General features: G+C 45.2%; 1 protein-coding gene across 1 annotated transcript in view; it reads right to left on the bottom strand.

Moving 5' to 3' along the window:
- LOC115537639 (5'-AMP-activated protein kinase subunit gamma-2) overlaps positions 1-17,500 on the bottom strand; it is a 36,630-nt gene that overhangs the window by 6,840 nt on the left and 12,290 nt on the right. Inside the window, exons 4-11 of the mRNA XM_030349684.1 lie at positions 17,287-17,423; positions 9,648-9,907; positions 8,510-8,558; positions 2,753-2,862; positions 2,530-2,611; positions 1,061-1,119; positions 498-543; positions 337-391 (exon numbers count right to left, since the gene is read on the bottom strand). Of these exons, the coding sequence (XP_030205544.1) occupies positions 337-391; positions 498-543; positions 1,061-1,119; positions 2,530-2,611; positions 2,753-2,862; positions 8,510-8,558; positions 9,648-9,907; positions 17,287-17,423 (798 nt within the window). The remainder of the gene's footprint in view (positions 1-336; positions 392-497; positions 544-1,060; positions 1,120-2,529; positions 2,612-2,752; positions 2,863-8,509; positions 8,559-9,647; positions 9,908-17,286; positions 17,424-17,500) is intronic.

Below are 17,500 nucleotides of genomic sequence, written 5' to 3'. Positions count from 1 at the left end.
GCTAGGAGTAAAACCATTATCTTTGACCATCTCCAGTCCTACTCCTCTCCTCTTTCCTCCTCTCCTTCTCCCCTCTCCATCGTATATGTATCATCTATTTACAGCAGGTGATCAATTATTCAGCACTTTATATAGCGCTTTACAAGATGCCAGAGAAATAACCTGCATGTACCCTTTCAAATTAAAAGCTTTACTAAGAGCCTTGAGTTTGTTCTGAGTTGTTGTGTGTGACTGTGTGTGTGTATGTGTGTTTATTCCTTTATAACCTCTGCACACCGTGTGACTAGCTACACGTCCGTCTGACCGGCCGTCTGTCGGTCTTTTCGTTCCTCTTACCTGGCGTCGGGTGAGATGTGTACGAGGGGTTTAAAGGTCTCCTGGAGGTAAAGCTCTGTCAAAACACAAACCATCCAGTGAACCACTGTCACTACTCTTTACATCAGTTGTAGGGGGCCTGTTCATGTATAATTACTATTAATATTAGTAATAATCCTCACCTCTCCAAGTCTCGATCTTGTGCTCCTCCAACTCATAGATCTGGACCTGAGAGGGAGAGAGACGGAGAGAGACAGACAGAGAGATATTTTATCAATGCATTTCAAACACAACCTGACTCATCATTTTAATTCGACGTGGTGGGTGGCAGTTGCCACTGTGGATGTGCTTGTTTGTGCGTGTGTGTAGGAAGCCCATCCTTTATTGTTATGGTCTTCATAAACAGGGATAGAAACCTCTCACACAGCATTTGAGACTGGACGGATGGTAACTTCAACTGCCTTATTGATGGATGGCTAGAAATAAAACCATGACAAAATGGCCCAAGGACAGAACACCTGATATTGGTCTCGTTCTCTCTCCATATCTCTCTCTTTCTCTCTATTTTTCCCTGTCTCTCGTGCTCACTCTGTGTCTCTCTCCCTCTCTTTTTCCCTGTCTCTCTCACTCACTAACTTTCTCCCCGTTTCCCCTGACTTTGTGATGGTAATAAAGATGTTGATGGAGCGTGTGTGTGTGTGTGGGTGGGTGTCTGTGTGTGCGTGTGCATGCGAGTGTGTCCTACCATAGGGGATTTATAGTATCTGTTCAGAATGTTGATGAAATCTGTGATAGTCAACATTCCTGGAAAGAAAAAGAAGCAGACAGTGAGAGGGGCGGATGTAGTATTCCTTTCTACCACCATTTGCCAGTTTATGCAGGTCTCTCTAACGCGTTTGAACCCGCTACAAACAGGACGTTGACTATTGCCAGAAAACGATTTTGCCTTTCTGTTATCTTTCTGGTGTGTCAGGTTTGGGGTCAAGAACACGCCAGACCACAGGGTAAGGAAAGGGTAGATAGCATGAAAGCATAAGGAGGCCAGAGGACATGTTATGTGGTTACTTTCTAGCCATGTCTTTCTCTGAGTGATTACTTTTGATTATAAAACATTTTATTTCAGATTTCTTTGGTTTGTTTTTAACATTATACACAGACAGTTAGCTGCTTCACAAATAAAAAATGTGGCAGAAAAGGGACGATAATCTGCCCGCCCACCCAGATTGTAACCTTACCCCACTAAAGACCAAAGCCAGGGGTTAGGCCTAAAAAAAAAATAAGTTTGGTTCCTGTTGGTTGTCAGTTGAGGTCATGGGTAGGTAGGGAATTTATTTTATTTTTTTATTTCATTTTTTCCAGCGGCAGCGAATGATAGGTAGGTTGTTTTCATTTAAAAACGAGAAAATTCGCTCATCCTTGTACAGAATGAAGAGGTGCTGTACCAAAACGTAATTATAGAGGTGCTGTACCAAAACGTAATTACATTAAAAATATATATATATTTTTTTTATAAAACTCATAAAATAATTTGGGTCGCACATAAATTGACAGGATCGGTCGGAAACCGGAACCAAACAAAATTCTTTTTTAGGCCTGAGCAGCTTTCCTGTCCAGTTAAAGGGGAAAGGGGCTATACGGCATGGCTCTGTGATTGGCTGTGGACCGACTCAACTGACCAATAAAACACCTCTGACAAAGCAGAGCAAAAGAGAGTGAGAGGAAGATTCATGAAATAGAACACCAACAGCAGTAACAGATTACATAGAGGAGAGAGAGAGAGAGAGAGAGAGAGAGAGAGAGAGAGAGAGAGAGAGAGAGAGAGAGAAAGAGAGAGAGAGAGAGAGAGAGAGAGAGAGAGAGAGAGAGAGAGAGAGAGAGAGAGAGAGAGAGAGATGGACTGGGAGGAGGTGAGATGCATAATAAATGGGAAGTGAGGAGAGAGGTTTGGAGGAATATCCAGGAAGACAGAAGTTAAATATAGAGCTCTTGCCATTTCTCATCTCTCGCCTTGTCAGTGCCAGAACTGTTTCACACCCACACGCAGACGCACAAACATGCCGAGTCCGGCGGACACACACACACACACACACACACACACACACACACACACACACACACACACACACACACACACACACACACACACACACACACACACACACACACACACACACGCTACGTCCTCCACACACAAACATACACCGCTGGTCTTACCCACAAAGCTCTGTTTCTTGCTTTCCCAAAGAGGAGCAGCCCGTACCCCATTGGCTACCAGTGCAAAGAAGGCCTTCTTCACCTACAAGACAACAAAAAAACATGAATACTATCCACAAACAAACCCACACACACACACACACACACACACACACACACACACACACACACACACACACACACACACACACACACACACACACACACACACACACACACACACCTGCAGTGTGGTGTCGAACACCACGAGTTTGGAGCTGGTCGGGACGATGTCATAACACTTGTGGGACTTCATGAAGCGCATGTAGATGTCCTCCTCTGAGTCCTCCCCCCCTGAGAAAGAGAGAGAGAGAGAGAGAGAGAGAGAGAGAGAGAGAGAGAGAGAGAGAGAGAGAGAGAGAGAGAGAGAGAGAGAGAGAGAGAGAGAGAGAGAGAGAGAGAGAGAGAGAGAGAGAGAGAGAGTGGCAAAGGAGAGAGGGAGAACACCCACAGATTATGAATTTGAAAAACTCACACATTTTCTAGACCATAAAACAGATTTATGACTGGTGACATTGTTGAAGTGTGTGTGTGTGTGTGTGTGTGTGTGTGTGCGATTGGTCTTCTAATCTCTAAAGGCCCGGTGCATTGGGGCTGAGATTTCTAAGAAGGAGGGGGGCGAGTTGCCCCCATGGTTACGACTAGGGGTGTAACGGTACACAAAAGTCACGGTTCGGAACGTAGGCCTTCCTCGGTTTTGAAGTCACGGTACGGTACAGGACGGTACGGGTCATAGTTAAGGGGAAACTGGGGAAAAACTGCTTGGTTGTCAACAACGGAGAATAGCCGTAGATCAGCAGCAGCAGAACATTTTTTAACTATCCGTCGACGCCATTGGACCTATTGGTCGACGCGACGGAGACGGCAAGGGCTGTGATTGGTCCTCTAACAAATTTGTTTCCGGAATCACCTCTCCGGTTTGACTCTGCACCTTAATTACTTTTTTGTACATTGTTTACTTTGAACCTTAAGGACCAATAAAACAACAAATAAGATTTTAAAAGCTTTGGGAGTTTATTTACAACACTGCATACATGGTTTGTAGTCAACATATAAGATCGATCAGGCGGCGAATTGCATTGCGTATCCGACATCCCGACGGAGAGCTGCCGAGGGGTCTCTGTAGTTTCGGGGCCTCTACGAATTCTCTTTTTTGCATAGGAGATTTCCTTTCCTATGGAGTTGACCCGGAGGTGCTTGGAGGAAAGGTGGTTCGTAAGAAAAGAAAATGCCAACTTCACATTTAAGAAACACTACTGGGGGCAGTTTATTTCAACATCAACATAAGTTTACCCTCTTTTTTTCACATGTGAATTGGAATTCAAGTGGCGTAAAATATTCCCGTTGGCCAAGTCCGACCTAAATGATTCTCACTGTTGGCGATAACCTGATTGAAATCAATACGACAAGAACGCATGGATTAAAGAGCGCTTGTTTTAGTCAATCTTCTGAATACAGTAGTTTCACACTAGAGACGCTAGAGGTCGGCAATACCCGCCGTCGCGCAATGACGTCGGTTAGGAAGAGTGGAGGCGAATTCATTTTAAACAGCGCTGTCTTTTCCTATGTTCGAAAGGAAGCAGCTTTTCATCTCCCCTTGACCCGATGACGTTTTCCACAAAGGTTAAGGAAAAGAGGCATAAAGGTTAGGAGATTCGACTATTCGTAGAGGCCCACGGAGTCGGTGCAGTATACTTTGGCTAAACGGTACGGGGGGAACTCCGACTTCCGTATCGCAAAACAAGCCTTAACATTCGCCATTACGCACCGCAGAGTCACCTCTGTAACCACCCCGAAGTGCCTGTACCATGACAGTTCGGTACCAATACGTTTATCGTTACACCCCACTGCATCTTTAGGATATCCTTTTAGTATCGTTGTTGTGTATGAGTGTTATAATGAGGAATGCTGTATATGAAATGCATAACACGGTGGAATTATAATATAGGTGTCGATAAAATCCAGTCGGAAACAAACATCAGAATAAACAGCTTCTCAGACGGAGCTTGAAGTAAAACTAATTCGATCCCTTTTGGTGTGGTGGTCTCGTGCTAGGTATGTCTCGGAGAGTGGTTAATGTTCAACAACTTGGTTTATTCTAACAGAGACACAAGGTAAACAGGCTTGCGTTCCGGAGGTGGTTCATGAAGCATCTGACAGGTAAACAAACAGTTACATTGCAAGTGGGCGGAACGGTAAATAGGCCACGCCCACATGTTCTAATTTACCCAGGTAACCTTTGGTCTGTCTTGGCTTAAACGTAAATGGCAAAGTGACCATGTTTGTACTCTTTAACTTATCTATAAAATCATTAAAACCTTTTATGGTGTTATCCATTATGTGGTGAAGAAACCATTCATAACTGTGGTAAGCTTGAAACATGTTATCAGAAATATTATAGACTAAAATAATTTCCATCAAGCTCCACACATCCACACATCCGTACTCAGTACCGTTTTACTATAGGTGTTTGTGAAGCCTCAAACTCTCTCGGACTCTAACATCACAATCAACTTCTGCCCAGAACGAGCTCCACACAACCACATATACACACACACCATGGAGTTATCCTAGAAGTCTCAGAGAATCCTAACCCCCTAAGCCTAACGCCAAAGTCAACTGCTGCCCAGACACATCTCTACACGTCCACACACACCTCCCGCCGGTGGCCCTTGGGTGGGACGTCGAAGGGTATACTAAAAGGCACTTTGGCGTCGAGAAAATACCGTTACCTGTGCTTGAAGCAGAGTTGAACGTTTGATTTAGCAGTAATTGGTAATAACAAATACTAGACTCCTGTTTCCCCCCAATGACGGTCTTATTTCAGTAAAAGTGTTAACATTTCATAGATTACTATGTTTACAATCATTTAAGACTTATCACTACATTTCACTGTCTCCCAAAAAGAAATGGAAAACAGACATGTCTCAGCCCTTTTCAGTTTTTGGTTTCCGGCTCAGGCTCACTGCCGTCTCAGAAGTTCTCCTATGGCAGAGTAGGACTGCAGGATCGAGATGCGGTTCAATGTAATCCCATGGAACCATGGATGTTTGACGGTGGTGTCATTGGGCGAGGCAGCCAATCTGTTAGCCCCAGCAGAACAAAAGGTATGCAGTGGCCGGGTAATCGCATCAAGTGAGCTTTGATTGTACTTACTCCGCCTAACATGTCGTTTTGGATAAAAGCATCTGAACATCAGTCCAAAGTGTCAATGCTGACAGGGTGTTAAACCCTGAGACTGTTGGTTAATAACCAAATATCAAGTTAGATAATGACAGATTTAACAACACACAACCTGGATGAACCTCAGCTCTATTTACGATAAATAAAGCCGCAAATCTCTGAAACTGAAACACAAACATAGTAATGGCTCTGTGCGGCGTGTTTCCAGGCTTACTGTCTGTCTGTCTGTCTGTCTGTCTGTCTGTCTGTCTGTCTGTCTGTCTGTCTGTCTGTCTGTCTGTCTGTCTGTCTGTCTGTCTGTCTGTCTGGCTGGCTGACACTTAGTCTCTCTGTCTGTCTGCCTTCCAGGTTCAGTGACTCTTGGCAGACTGCTGCTTTTGTGCTGTGGCGACCCACTACACGTGTCTGGCCCAGGGGGAGAGTGGCCTGCCGAGGACTACCAGGGTACCCTGGGTGCAAAATACCATCCGGAGAATCCTCAACTACGTGGAGAACTCAACCATACCATAAACCCTAAAGTGACATACACATATACATGTGAGTATGGCAGTGCAACCTGGGAGGCTGGTGTGTACTTAATAATTAAACTCTTTTATTATCGCCGATCATGGGGACGATAGAAGTGCTCTCACTCTACCCCTCTATCTGCCTCTTATCCCTCACTCTCCATATCACTCCCTCACTCCATCTCTCTTGTCTGTCTTTCGCATGGCCTTTACGGACACTAAGAATAGCTCCATAGCATCTATCTGCCTCGCTAAAGTACAATGTGTGTATACATTTGTTTGTGTGCATGAGTAATAGCTGCTTCGTATTGAGTTCATAGAAATTGCTATTGTGTTTAAAATACCCTGAAAGCAATTAAGTGTACCATTCTATGCCATTATTTCATGACGGCATAGACCGACTAAAGCCTAGAGTCTATACAATGAAGAAATGTAGGCTGTTAAATTTATAAAAATAACTAAAATGTAACAAATGTAAAAACCGGCTATTATATATTATTCCTGTCTTTCTGTAAAAATGTGCTATAGAAATAAATACTTATTATAACAACATTTCTAACATGATGGGTTAGGGAATCAATGGTCCTTTATTCCACAATCCGTCCTGTCGCATCACTATCCTATGTCCTCTGATCCAACCGTGGTAAAGTTGGTTTTATATTGGACGTTGGATATTCAACACATTCGAAAAATCTATTTAGCACTGGCTTTGATGTACGAATTTGTGTCTAACCAACTTAGATGTGTTATTACAAGGCCTGTCTATGTAAAGCAAATTTTTTTTTACAAAAAAAACATCTTTTGATTTTATAATCATTTTTAATGTTGATAAATGCTTTAAAACGATTATGTACTATTACTGTTTACTTGGGTAGGTCAAAAGGTCAAGCCGCATAATAGATTTATAGCCTTTTTTAACATTAAAAAAATTGTATAAAATCAAAAGGTGGGTTTTTGGAAAAAATAAGCTTTGTGTTATGTGTGGGGCAGTTAGATGGGTTCATCACACATGTTTTGATATGGGTAGGTCAAAAGGTCAAGCCGCATAATAGATTTATAGCTTTTTCTGAGTAAAAAATATATATAAAATCAAAGGGTAGGTGTTTTGAGAAAATAAGCTTTGTGTTATGTGTGGGGCAGTTAGATGGGTTCACCAGATGTGTTTTGATATGGGTAGGTCAAAAGTTCAAGCCGCATAATAGATTTATAGCCCTTTTTAACATTAAAAAAATAGTATAAAATCAAAAGGTGGGTTTTTGGAAAAAATAAGCTTTGTGTTATGTGTGGGGCAGTTAGATGGGTTCATCACACTTGTTTTGATATGGGTAGGTCAAAAGGTCAAGCCGCATAATAGATTTATAGCTTTTTCTGAGTAAAAAATATATATAAAATCAAAGGGTAGGTATTTTGAGAAAATAAGCTTTGTGTTATGTGTGGGGCAGTTAGCTGATTACACCAGATGTGTTTTGATATGGGTAGGTCAAAAGGTCAAGCCGCATAATAGATTTATAGCCTTTTTTAACATTAAAAAAATTGTATAAAATCAAAAGGTGGGTTTTTGGAAAAAAGAAGCTTTGTGTTATGTGTGGGGCAGTTAGCTGAGTTCACCAGATGTGTTTTGATATGGGTAGGTTAAAAGGTCAAGCCGCATAATAGATTTATAGCCTTTTTTAACATTAAAAAAATAGTATAAAATCAAAAGGTGGGTTATTGGAAAAAAATGCTTTGTGTTATGTGTGGGGCAGTTAGATGGGTTCATCACACGTGTTTTGATATGGGTAGGTCAAAAGGTCAAGCCGCATAATAGATTTATAGCTTTTTCTGAGTAAAAAATATATATAAAATCAAAGGGTAGGTATTTTGAGAAAATAAGCTTTGTGTTATGTGTGGGGCAGTTAGCTGAGTTCACCAGATGTGTTTTGATATGGGCAGGTCAAAAGGTCAAGCCGCATAATAGATTTATAGCCTTTTTTTAACATTACATTTTATAAAATCAAATGGTGTTTTAAAAGATTTTGTGTTTTAAAGAAATAAGCTTTGTTTTACATAGGTAGGCCTTGTATTAACACATCTAAGTTGGTTTGACACAAATTCGTCCATCGAAGCCAGTGCTAAATAGATTTTTCGAATGTGTCGAATATCCAACGTCCAATATAAAACTAACTTTACCACGGTTCTGATCCATTGAATATTATATGTATCCATATCGAATGCCTACCGGTAGGCCTAATAGTTGAAGGATCTGCACTTACCGGCATCCTGCTCCGGTTGCTCCGACATCCCGTTAGCACCGATCTGCACCTGTGGACCGAACAGGCAGAGAGACACACGCTGTGGTCATCCATAGCAGCATCCCAGTCCAACACACCATCCCGCTCCCTCGCCTTTCATCCCTCCATAGCAGCATCCCAGTCCAAAACACCATCTCTCTCCCTCTCCATCCATATTCATCATCATCATCATCATCATCATCATCATCATCATCATCATCATCATCATCATCGCCACAGTTATATCTTCTCAGGTAGGCCTTCAAACGAAGTGATGTAATAATGACGACACAGGATTTTAGTTGTACTGGTTTTCGTAGCCCGTTAACCGGTGCTGGGTTGTGTAGCCCGTCAACCGGTGCCGGTTCGGTAGAGAGACACCTACTTTACAGCCGCCTTCAGTGACTCCTCTCGGTCTCCCGACTCCGTTTCGACTCGAACAAAACAGGTCCGTCGATTTTCGCCCCGAGATTAATCTTTATCGATGCATTTCGTGTGCAATTCCTCCACAGATTAAACAACCCCGAGAGACGGGTCTGCCGAAAGACTTGCGTGGACCCCGTTAGCCAATCTGGTTTTTGTACGGCAATTGTACCTGCCCGTTGGTTTTCGATCGACTTGCGCTTGTTGACCGATGGTAAAATCGCATTAAACCAAACGAACCATCTGCTTGTCTGCTCGCATTTCGCTGAGATCTGGGTGACTATTCGGGCTGCTTGGCAAGCTAGCTGGTCCCCTAATCGGCAATAGTGGAACATTCCACCTACTTGCTGCTGCTGCATAAACACAGAGCTCTCTCTCTCTCTCTCTCTCTCTCTCTCTCTCTCTCTCTCTCTCTCTCTCTCTCTCTCTCTCTCTCTCTCTCTCTCTCTCTCTCTCTCTCTCTCTCTCTCTCTCTCTCTCTCTCTCTCTCTCTCTCTCTCTCTCTCTCTCTCTCTCTCTCTCTCTCTCTCTCTCTCTCTCTCTCTCTCTCTCTCTCTCAAAAACGGTATTATTTTATCACACTTACTTCAAACATTTAATGATTTGAACCGCCTAGCAATTTATCCAATGGTAATATAATATACAAAACTATACACACAAATACAATTTATTTTCTACTAATCCCAACCGACCCTACCTGTCTAGCCCCCGAGGGAGACAGGGACCCCTGGTGATGCGGAGGAGGAGGAGGAGGAGGAGCGGGGGGTCGGTGCGGGGGCAGGCTGTAGTGCTGCGGGCCGGTGTCCGGGGGCGAGGAGTAGGAGCGCAGGCGGCGGGTCTCCCGACGGACGGGCTCGCTGTGGTAGGTCTCCAGGGGGAAGACCCCCAGCGCATCCTGGGGGGCTGGGGCGCAGAGGGAGGGGGCGACCACGGGGGGAGGGGAGGAGACACTGAAGGCTGTGAGGGAAGAGGAGAGGGAGAGGAGGAGGAGGAGAGGGAAGACAGAGAGGAGAGGAAGTGGTGGGGGGAGAGAAGGAGGGGGGAGGAGAGGGAGAGGAGGAGGAGGAGAGGGAAGACAGAGAGGAGAGGAGGTGGGGGGGAGAGAAGGAGGGAAGAGGAGAGGGAGAGGAGAGATGGACAAGATGGAACATCGAGAGGGCAGAGGAGAGGGAGGGGGAGAAGTGGAGAGGAGGAGAGGGAAAGAGGCGGAGATGGAGAAGGGAAGAGACAAGATGGAGAGGGAGAGGAGAAGTTGTATTGATTAGACCTGTCAGCTTTTTCTACATTACCTTCTAAAGTGTAAACGCTCGATTCCCAACAAGTTATAACAGTTACCTTCACTGAAACAAAGTGTCATACTGGAAGGTGGAAGAGGTAGACAGAGACACAGAAAAAGGAGTGAAAGAGTGGGAGATAAAGATGTAAACGGTATTTTGTTTCCTTGAGGGGACTGCATCTTCAGTGTGTATGTGTGTGGACCAATTCATTGCAACTATATTTGGAAATACCCGAAAAAATATATACTTCGAAAATGACTTAATCTACAATGAAGTCATCGATTCTGTCCCTTTCATAATGTCAGTTTGTAATCATGCTGCCCTGTCCCTCTGCGACAGCTGTGCGCTAAGCTACCCGGCATGCGTGCACAGGAGGGATTTCACCCATGTGGAATGATGACATCACCCGTTTAGAGTCCGACTTGCTTTGCCCTCGGTCAGATGACACGGCAACACTGTTGCTCCACTGCACACAGCATTACCCCGCTGCAGGGTATTACCACGGTGAGGTCAACTCCTCTATCCTCTCCTCTCTGCTGTTCTGTGTTCCCCTCCCACACCCTCCGGTCTTCTTCCATGTCCTCTCTTCCTCCTCTTCTCTCTTCCTCTCCTCTCCCTTCCTGACCCCCCCCCCCTGCCCCCCCCAACAGGGCGAGCAGTAGATGTGTGCATTGTGTGGTGGACCACGGGACACTTCTTGCCTCAGACAGCTGACCAAAACAAACAAGGCCCATTGGCCGGCAGCCCACCACATTGTTGTCTGGAACGGTTTAGTCGTGTTACTGTGGCAAAGTAAAAGCTACCAGACTGCTAATCTCTGCTTTCCTAGCGTGTTCCACGCTAGACTCTGGGCTATGTCCCCTTAGACTCCTTACTCATAAAACAAGGCGCTGTATAAAGGTGGGGCATCCCCAGACAGCTACCCAGACATTTTGAATAGCCGCAGTTGATAGAATAGGTGAATAAACTGCTTTGAATTTTGTCCAACATAAATTAAATATATACAATCGGTAGCTTGCACCATTACGCAAAACCACCGCATGAGCAGTCATATTTCATTAAAATACACAAACACACACAACCACTCCCACACGGTCAAAAGCATGGCTAACACAAGCTGCAAAAGCTGACGATACCATGGAGCCCTCTTCAGGTCATTCAGTGATAATGCAGATGAGCTGTCGTCACACACACTTGAACAAAACTCTGGCAGGCTTTACGGCCACCGTCAAACACTGTTCCTGAGGGGAACCCGCAGTCCACACATGGCCATGGTAACTTAAAAAAAAGGTAACTTAAACTTAAAAATAAATAAATTGTTCTATTACACAATACACACACACACACACACACACACACACACACACACACACACACACACACACACACACACACACACACACACACACACACACACACACACACACACACACACACACACACACATTACAATGTTACAATGTGAGTCTATATATAGTAGTGATTGTACATGAATGCCAGTCATCTAGAGCAAGGTGTCTCAAAGGGAATTTGAATAGATCTGGGACTCATACAATGTCACCCATACAATGTTTCTGGTGCAAACATGCACCAGAATACTATCCCTCACTCATCTAACACACACTTAATAACATCTTCGGACAAACTGATCTGTCCTTGATCTGCAGAACACAGACACACAACTGTAATGAGATACCTCACGTTGCATGTCATTTGTGTTTTTGTGTGTGTGTGTGTGTGTGTGTGTGTGTGTGTGCGTGCGTGCGTGCGTGTGTGCGTGTGTGTGTGTGTGTGTTTGTGTATATGGGCCCACGTGCAAGGGTGTGTCATGCGTGTGTATGCTGTTAAATCCCTGTATTTGTGTGTCTGTGTTGTGTGTGTTTGTCTATGGTAGATCCCTGTGTGTGTGTGTGTGTGTGTGTGTGTGTGTGTGTGCGTATGTGCATCATGCGTGTGTTTGGTGTTAGATCTGTTGTGCTGTGTGCGGGGGGGCAATTACTGAGCTGAAGGAACATTGAGAGAGGCACTTTAAAAGATTAGATAAGCACTACAGCACAAGGATAGTCACAAACCTAAAATTACACACACACACACACACACGCACACACACACACAGACACACAATCTCCTTTTGTGTGATTTAATACCACAGAGTGATGCGCTCACTAATAACATGTGCTGTTGTTGGCAGGGGCCAGTGCCTTAAGAACTATGATTCGTGGCAACGTAACCCAGAGAAATCTTCTGTGGTGACCTGACACAGAATACCCCCTTCTCAAAGAGACTGGTCATGAAGTTGTTACACGCACAAAGAAAATGTTACAAGAATAACTAATGCTGTATTAAGTCACTGTTGATCAATTGTTCTAATATCCAAACGCTGAACGTGCAAGATTATGCCTCTATATTTTTTGGAGAAACACCATTGGAATATTCGGCGATAAGCATACAAAACATTCTTTGCATGTATGCAAGCTTACAGTACATTTTCATATTGCAATACATATTGAAAAATTAAGCATGTGTTTTTATTATCGATGCAAATCATGATTCTAATGCAAAGCATACCCGACTGGTGGTCTTACTTACTGATTCCCAGAGGTCCTGGCTCAGACTTCCTCCTGTACAAGGTCCTGTCCTCTTCCTGTCTCCTGTCAGTCCGTCCATCAGTCTCTTCCCAGTACCTGTCAGTCCGTCCCTCCGTCCGCCGGTCGGTCTTCCTTCCCGTCCGTCTGTCCGGAAGTTCCTTCCGCTTGCGGTCCGACGGAGGAGGTAGTGGGAGAAGCAGAGCCCAGCCGGGGGTCCCGGACCCCCGCCGAGGGCTCTGTCTCTCCGTCCACCCGTCCGTCTCCATCCGGCCCCCGTCCCCCCCTGGCGTCCCCCCCTGGCTGTCACTCTCTGCGGCCAGGAGACCTGACTCAGACCTCCTCCTCCGGGTCTCTGCCCCGGTCCATCTCTCCGGGAGCATCTTTCTCCTCTCCCGCTCCTCCAGGCGGACGCTGGGCTCCGACTTCCTCCTCCGTCTTTCCTCCGTCTTCTGTCTCTCCTCCTCCTCCTCCATCTTCTCAGTTTCTTCCTCCTCCTCCTCCTCTTCCTCGGCCACTTGTCCGCAGGGCTCTGACCTCCTCCTGGGTGTCGTCTTACCCGCCTCTCCCCCAGCGCTCTCGGCCTCTCTGGTTCTCCTCTTCTCCTCCGGCTCCGCACTGCCGCAGGGCTCACTGCACCTCCTCTCCTTCCACCTCTCCGTCTCCCGCCATTTCTTCATCATCAGGTGGCTCAGGCGTTTCATGGCCGCCGCCGCCGCTTCTTCTTGAGTTTCTCCAAATAAAACCAGCAACAAAGTAGGCTAGCTCTGGGCGCAAGCTGTGGTTACACGTTACACCTCTTGTTTTGCCGTGAGATCCGATTAGTCTAGAGTTCACTGTGGTTCCAGTCGCCTGCTCTTTTCTCAATTTTTTTTGGTCATTCAATACAACCTGATAATTGAACTAAGCCAACAAACAATACAGAGCGCTAGAATTGTGAGAAAATCCTCCTGAAATCCATGACAAGCCTTGTTATGTGTGCCCTGTTGCGTTTACCTAACCCCCCGCTGGCAGCCTGCTCGGCCTGACTGCGGTACGCAACAGTGACCCCTGGCGGCCGTCCCGCGGCCTGTAACTGATATCCAAACGGGTCATTAACATTAACTACATTTAGCTTCCTCCTGTTGACCTCTGGCGAAGCAATCGTAAGTAATCTCTCTGGTTGAGATCACAACGCAATAGTAAAGAACTAAAATTAAAGTTATTACATTATTTTAGCGATACAAAGTAATCAACAAAGTTAACCGTAGAATTACTCTAAAATAACAGAAAACAAGAATAAGAATAAATAAATCCAACAGTTGTTGTTTTCCAAGTTACGTTTTGCTTCAAATGCAATACAAATGCAACAGCCTCACATCTGTTCAACATAAATCTTTCTTCAAAAGACGCTGTACTCCAATTCTTTCTTGTAAGATAGAGATGTTCGTCTTCCAGTCATAGTCGACAGTTCAGAGCAGGCAGACAGGTGGTTAGACACACTGAAGTCGATGAGAAGACAATGAGCTCCGGAGTGCGTAGGGCATCTAAACTCACTTCTGTTTCTCCCTTTAGTGTTCTCGGTTCTCCCTCGGTCTCCCTCTCCCTCTCCCTCGGTCTCTCTCTCTCTCTCTCTCTCTCCCTCGGTCTCCCTCTCCCTCTCCCTCTCCCTCGGTCTCTCTCTCTCTCTCTCTCTCTCTCTCTCTCTCTCTCTCTCTCTCTCTCTCTCTCTCTCTCTCTCTCTCTCTCTCTCTCTCTCTCTCTCTCTCTCTCTCTCTCTCTCTCTCTCTCTCTCTCTCTCTCTCTCTCTCTCTCTCTCTCTCTCTCTCTCTCTCTCTCTCTCTCTCTCTCTCTCTCTCTCTCTCTCTCTCTCTCTCTCTCTGTGTCTGCCTTACTTTTGCTCAGCCCTGTTGAGTGTCACTATGCACCACCGTCATCTGCGTGTGTGTGTGTGTGTGTGTGTGTGTGTGTGTGTGTGTGTGTGTGTGTGTGTGTGTGTGTGTGTGTGTGTGTGTGTGTGTGTGTGTGTGTGTCAGGGATGGAAATTAACACCCGCCACACGCCATTTGCGGATGGATTTGTTTGGTGGCGGGTGAATTGTGTCACTTCACCCGCCACTGTGGCGGGTAATACTTTCCAGTCAGGTCCGATCAAATTTGCATATCTCATACATTCGTTATATACGGCGCTGCACAGTTCCACAACCATTACTGTCAACATCCGGGCCCCTTCTTCCTCTACGCCTCTTTTGCTGAACTGCGACTGTCAATATCCGGGATAATATATCGGTAACGGGGCTCTCAAGTCTCACGCGTTCGGCGTGAGACACACGCAATTCAACCCATGCACACGCTCACACGCCACACGGTAGGGTAACCAGACTTTTTGACACACTTTTAAAAAATGTGTGTCGGAATTTCAAAATCGTCCGGGATTTTATTAAAGCCTCATAGGCCTATATGTTCACATTGAATTTGAGTTGCGTTTCTCTGGGTCGTTCACAAACTAGTTAGGCTACGCCCTCTCCTACTCAGTTCTGTTCGCTTCGCATTGGTGGAAGTGAGTAGGGGGAGTGGTTAAGTAGAGCCTTCAGATTGGACGGTTTGACCTACTCAGTTACCGTCGTGTTTTGTATTTATTATTTTACCATTATTGTTTTATAGGGACAAACATTCACAAATTTCTCCTACAGGGGATTGATAAAGTTCTATCTATTGAACAGAAAGAAACACTTGGTCATACTTTACACATTTTACCACAGCATTGGCCTACTGAATGCCACAGATATATTTTCAGCATTGGACTGAATGCCACACATATTTTCTTCTGAATATTAGTGTTAAGGGCATCTAATGCTTACTATCATACGTTAGTTACCATGTCTGTGTGGACACATTTGTATGCAGTCACATGGAAATACAAAAAACAAATGTTCCTATTGACTTATGATGGTGTAGCCATGCATGTTGTTTTATTATTAATACTTTGTAGAGATGAATTATCCCCAAACTTGTCATCGTAACACCAACTGATGTGTATGAAAAACACTTTTCTTATCTATTGTTAATATTATATTGTTTAAAATGTACGCATATATTAAAAAATATATAGAGTATAAAAAGTGGCTGGTAAAAAAGATGAGTGGCTGGTAGATTTTTAAATCTACCAGCCACAGTGGCTGGTGGGCAAAAAAGTTAATTTCCATCTCTGGTGTGTGTGTGTGCGTGTGTGTGTGTGTGCGTGCATGTGTGCGTGCGTGTGTGCGCGTGTGCGTGTGTATGTATGAGAGAGAGAGACCACGCACAGCTGGCACTTTGCCCCCAAACTGAGTTCTCGTTCTTGTGAGCGCGTGTGTGTGCGTGTGTGTGTGCGTTGCGTGTGTGCGGCTGTTTTGACAAGCGTTTAGGTAGTGCTCGGCTGATGCTGATGCAGTCTGTTGGTTAAAGGGTTACAGATGATTTGTGCTGGCATTCAGATACGAAGCATCTGGCTGAGATTATGCACCTTTCCTACTGTCCCCATGGACAGACAGACCGACTGATTAATGCACTGGCTGATAGACAGAGAGGTACACAGATAGCAAGTAGACAGACAGACAGACAGACAGACAGACAGGTAGGAGGACACCCAAGTAGACAGACAGACAGGTGGATAGACAGGCACGTTGTCAGACCGATACATCGACATGCAAGCAGTCAGACTGACAGAGAAAGGTAGAATGGAAGAAAGGAGGAGAGAAGGAATTAGGTGGGAAACTGTTGCATGTGGTGCCAACAGCAGCTTCTGGAAAACCCTTTGGGGGGGGCAACATGGCAGCCAGCTACTATCGTTTACGTGTGTGTGTGTGTGCGTGTATGTGTGTGTGTGCGTGTGTGTATGTGTGTGTGAGGGTGCGTGTGTGTGACACGGAGAGATAAGTGCGATGTGTTGCTATGGCAGTGTGGACCAGTGAAGTCCCATTGACTGTGTTACAACAACTCCCCCTTGTGGAGAAGCATATAACGCCAGTTTCTTGAGATCGTTCTTGGCTGGAGAGGAGGTAGATGACTATCCGATGCAGTCTGATTAACTTTACATACTTCAGTTAAACCATTATAGATTATTGATCATGGCAGATTAAACCAATGGTGATCGTAGACCTTGAGTGAGATGACTTCTACCATTTGTCTTTTGTACTGAAAGTATTAAACCAACAAACAGCACTAAGTCCACACACATGTGACATGTCCACCCTTGTGTTCTAGTTAGACTAAAATCCAAGCTCAGAATAGGTGTGGCCTAGATACACATACAAATGGAGATGGAGATGCAAGATGTGCTCACTCACTGTAACATTATTAAACAATGCGCTTAAAAGTCCATCTGACTTTCAGCTTCTTGACCTCGAGCTCTGTCACTCACCCACACATCAGCATACACACACAGACACACACGCACGCACGCACGCACGCACGCACGCACACACACACGCACACACACACACACACACCCTTACCGCGTGCTTTGTCCCTCCTGTTGCGGGAAAAGAGCTTGATGCTAACAGGGGAGGAGGAGGAGGCCGAGGAGGTGCTTTGCTGTTGGGGTTGCTGGTTCGAATCCCGGGAGGACTTGAAGATCCCTGAGAAACTCAGTCTGATGGAAGCAGTGAAGGAGGGCAGGGAAGAAACAGGGAAATGGTTGAGAAGACAAACAGAATCCATTGAAACGGA

This window comes from Gadus morhua, chromosome 23 (genome assembly GCF_902167405.1).
Source record: "Gadus morhua chromosome 23, gadMor3.0, whole genome shotgun sequence".
In the NCBI taxonomy this organism is placed as follows: domain Eukaryota; kingdom Metazoa; phylum Chordata; class Actinopteri; order Gadiformes; family Gadidae; genus Gadus; species Gadus morhua.
The sequence above is the reverse complement of the archived record's forward strand: the minus strand, read 5'-3'. Positions and strand labels throughout refer to the sequence as shown.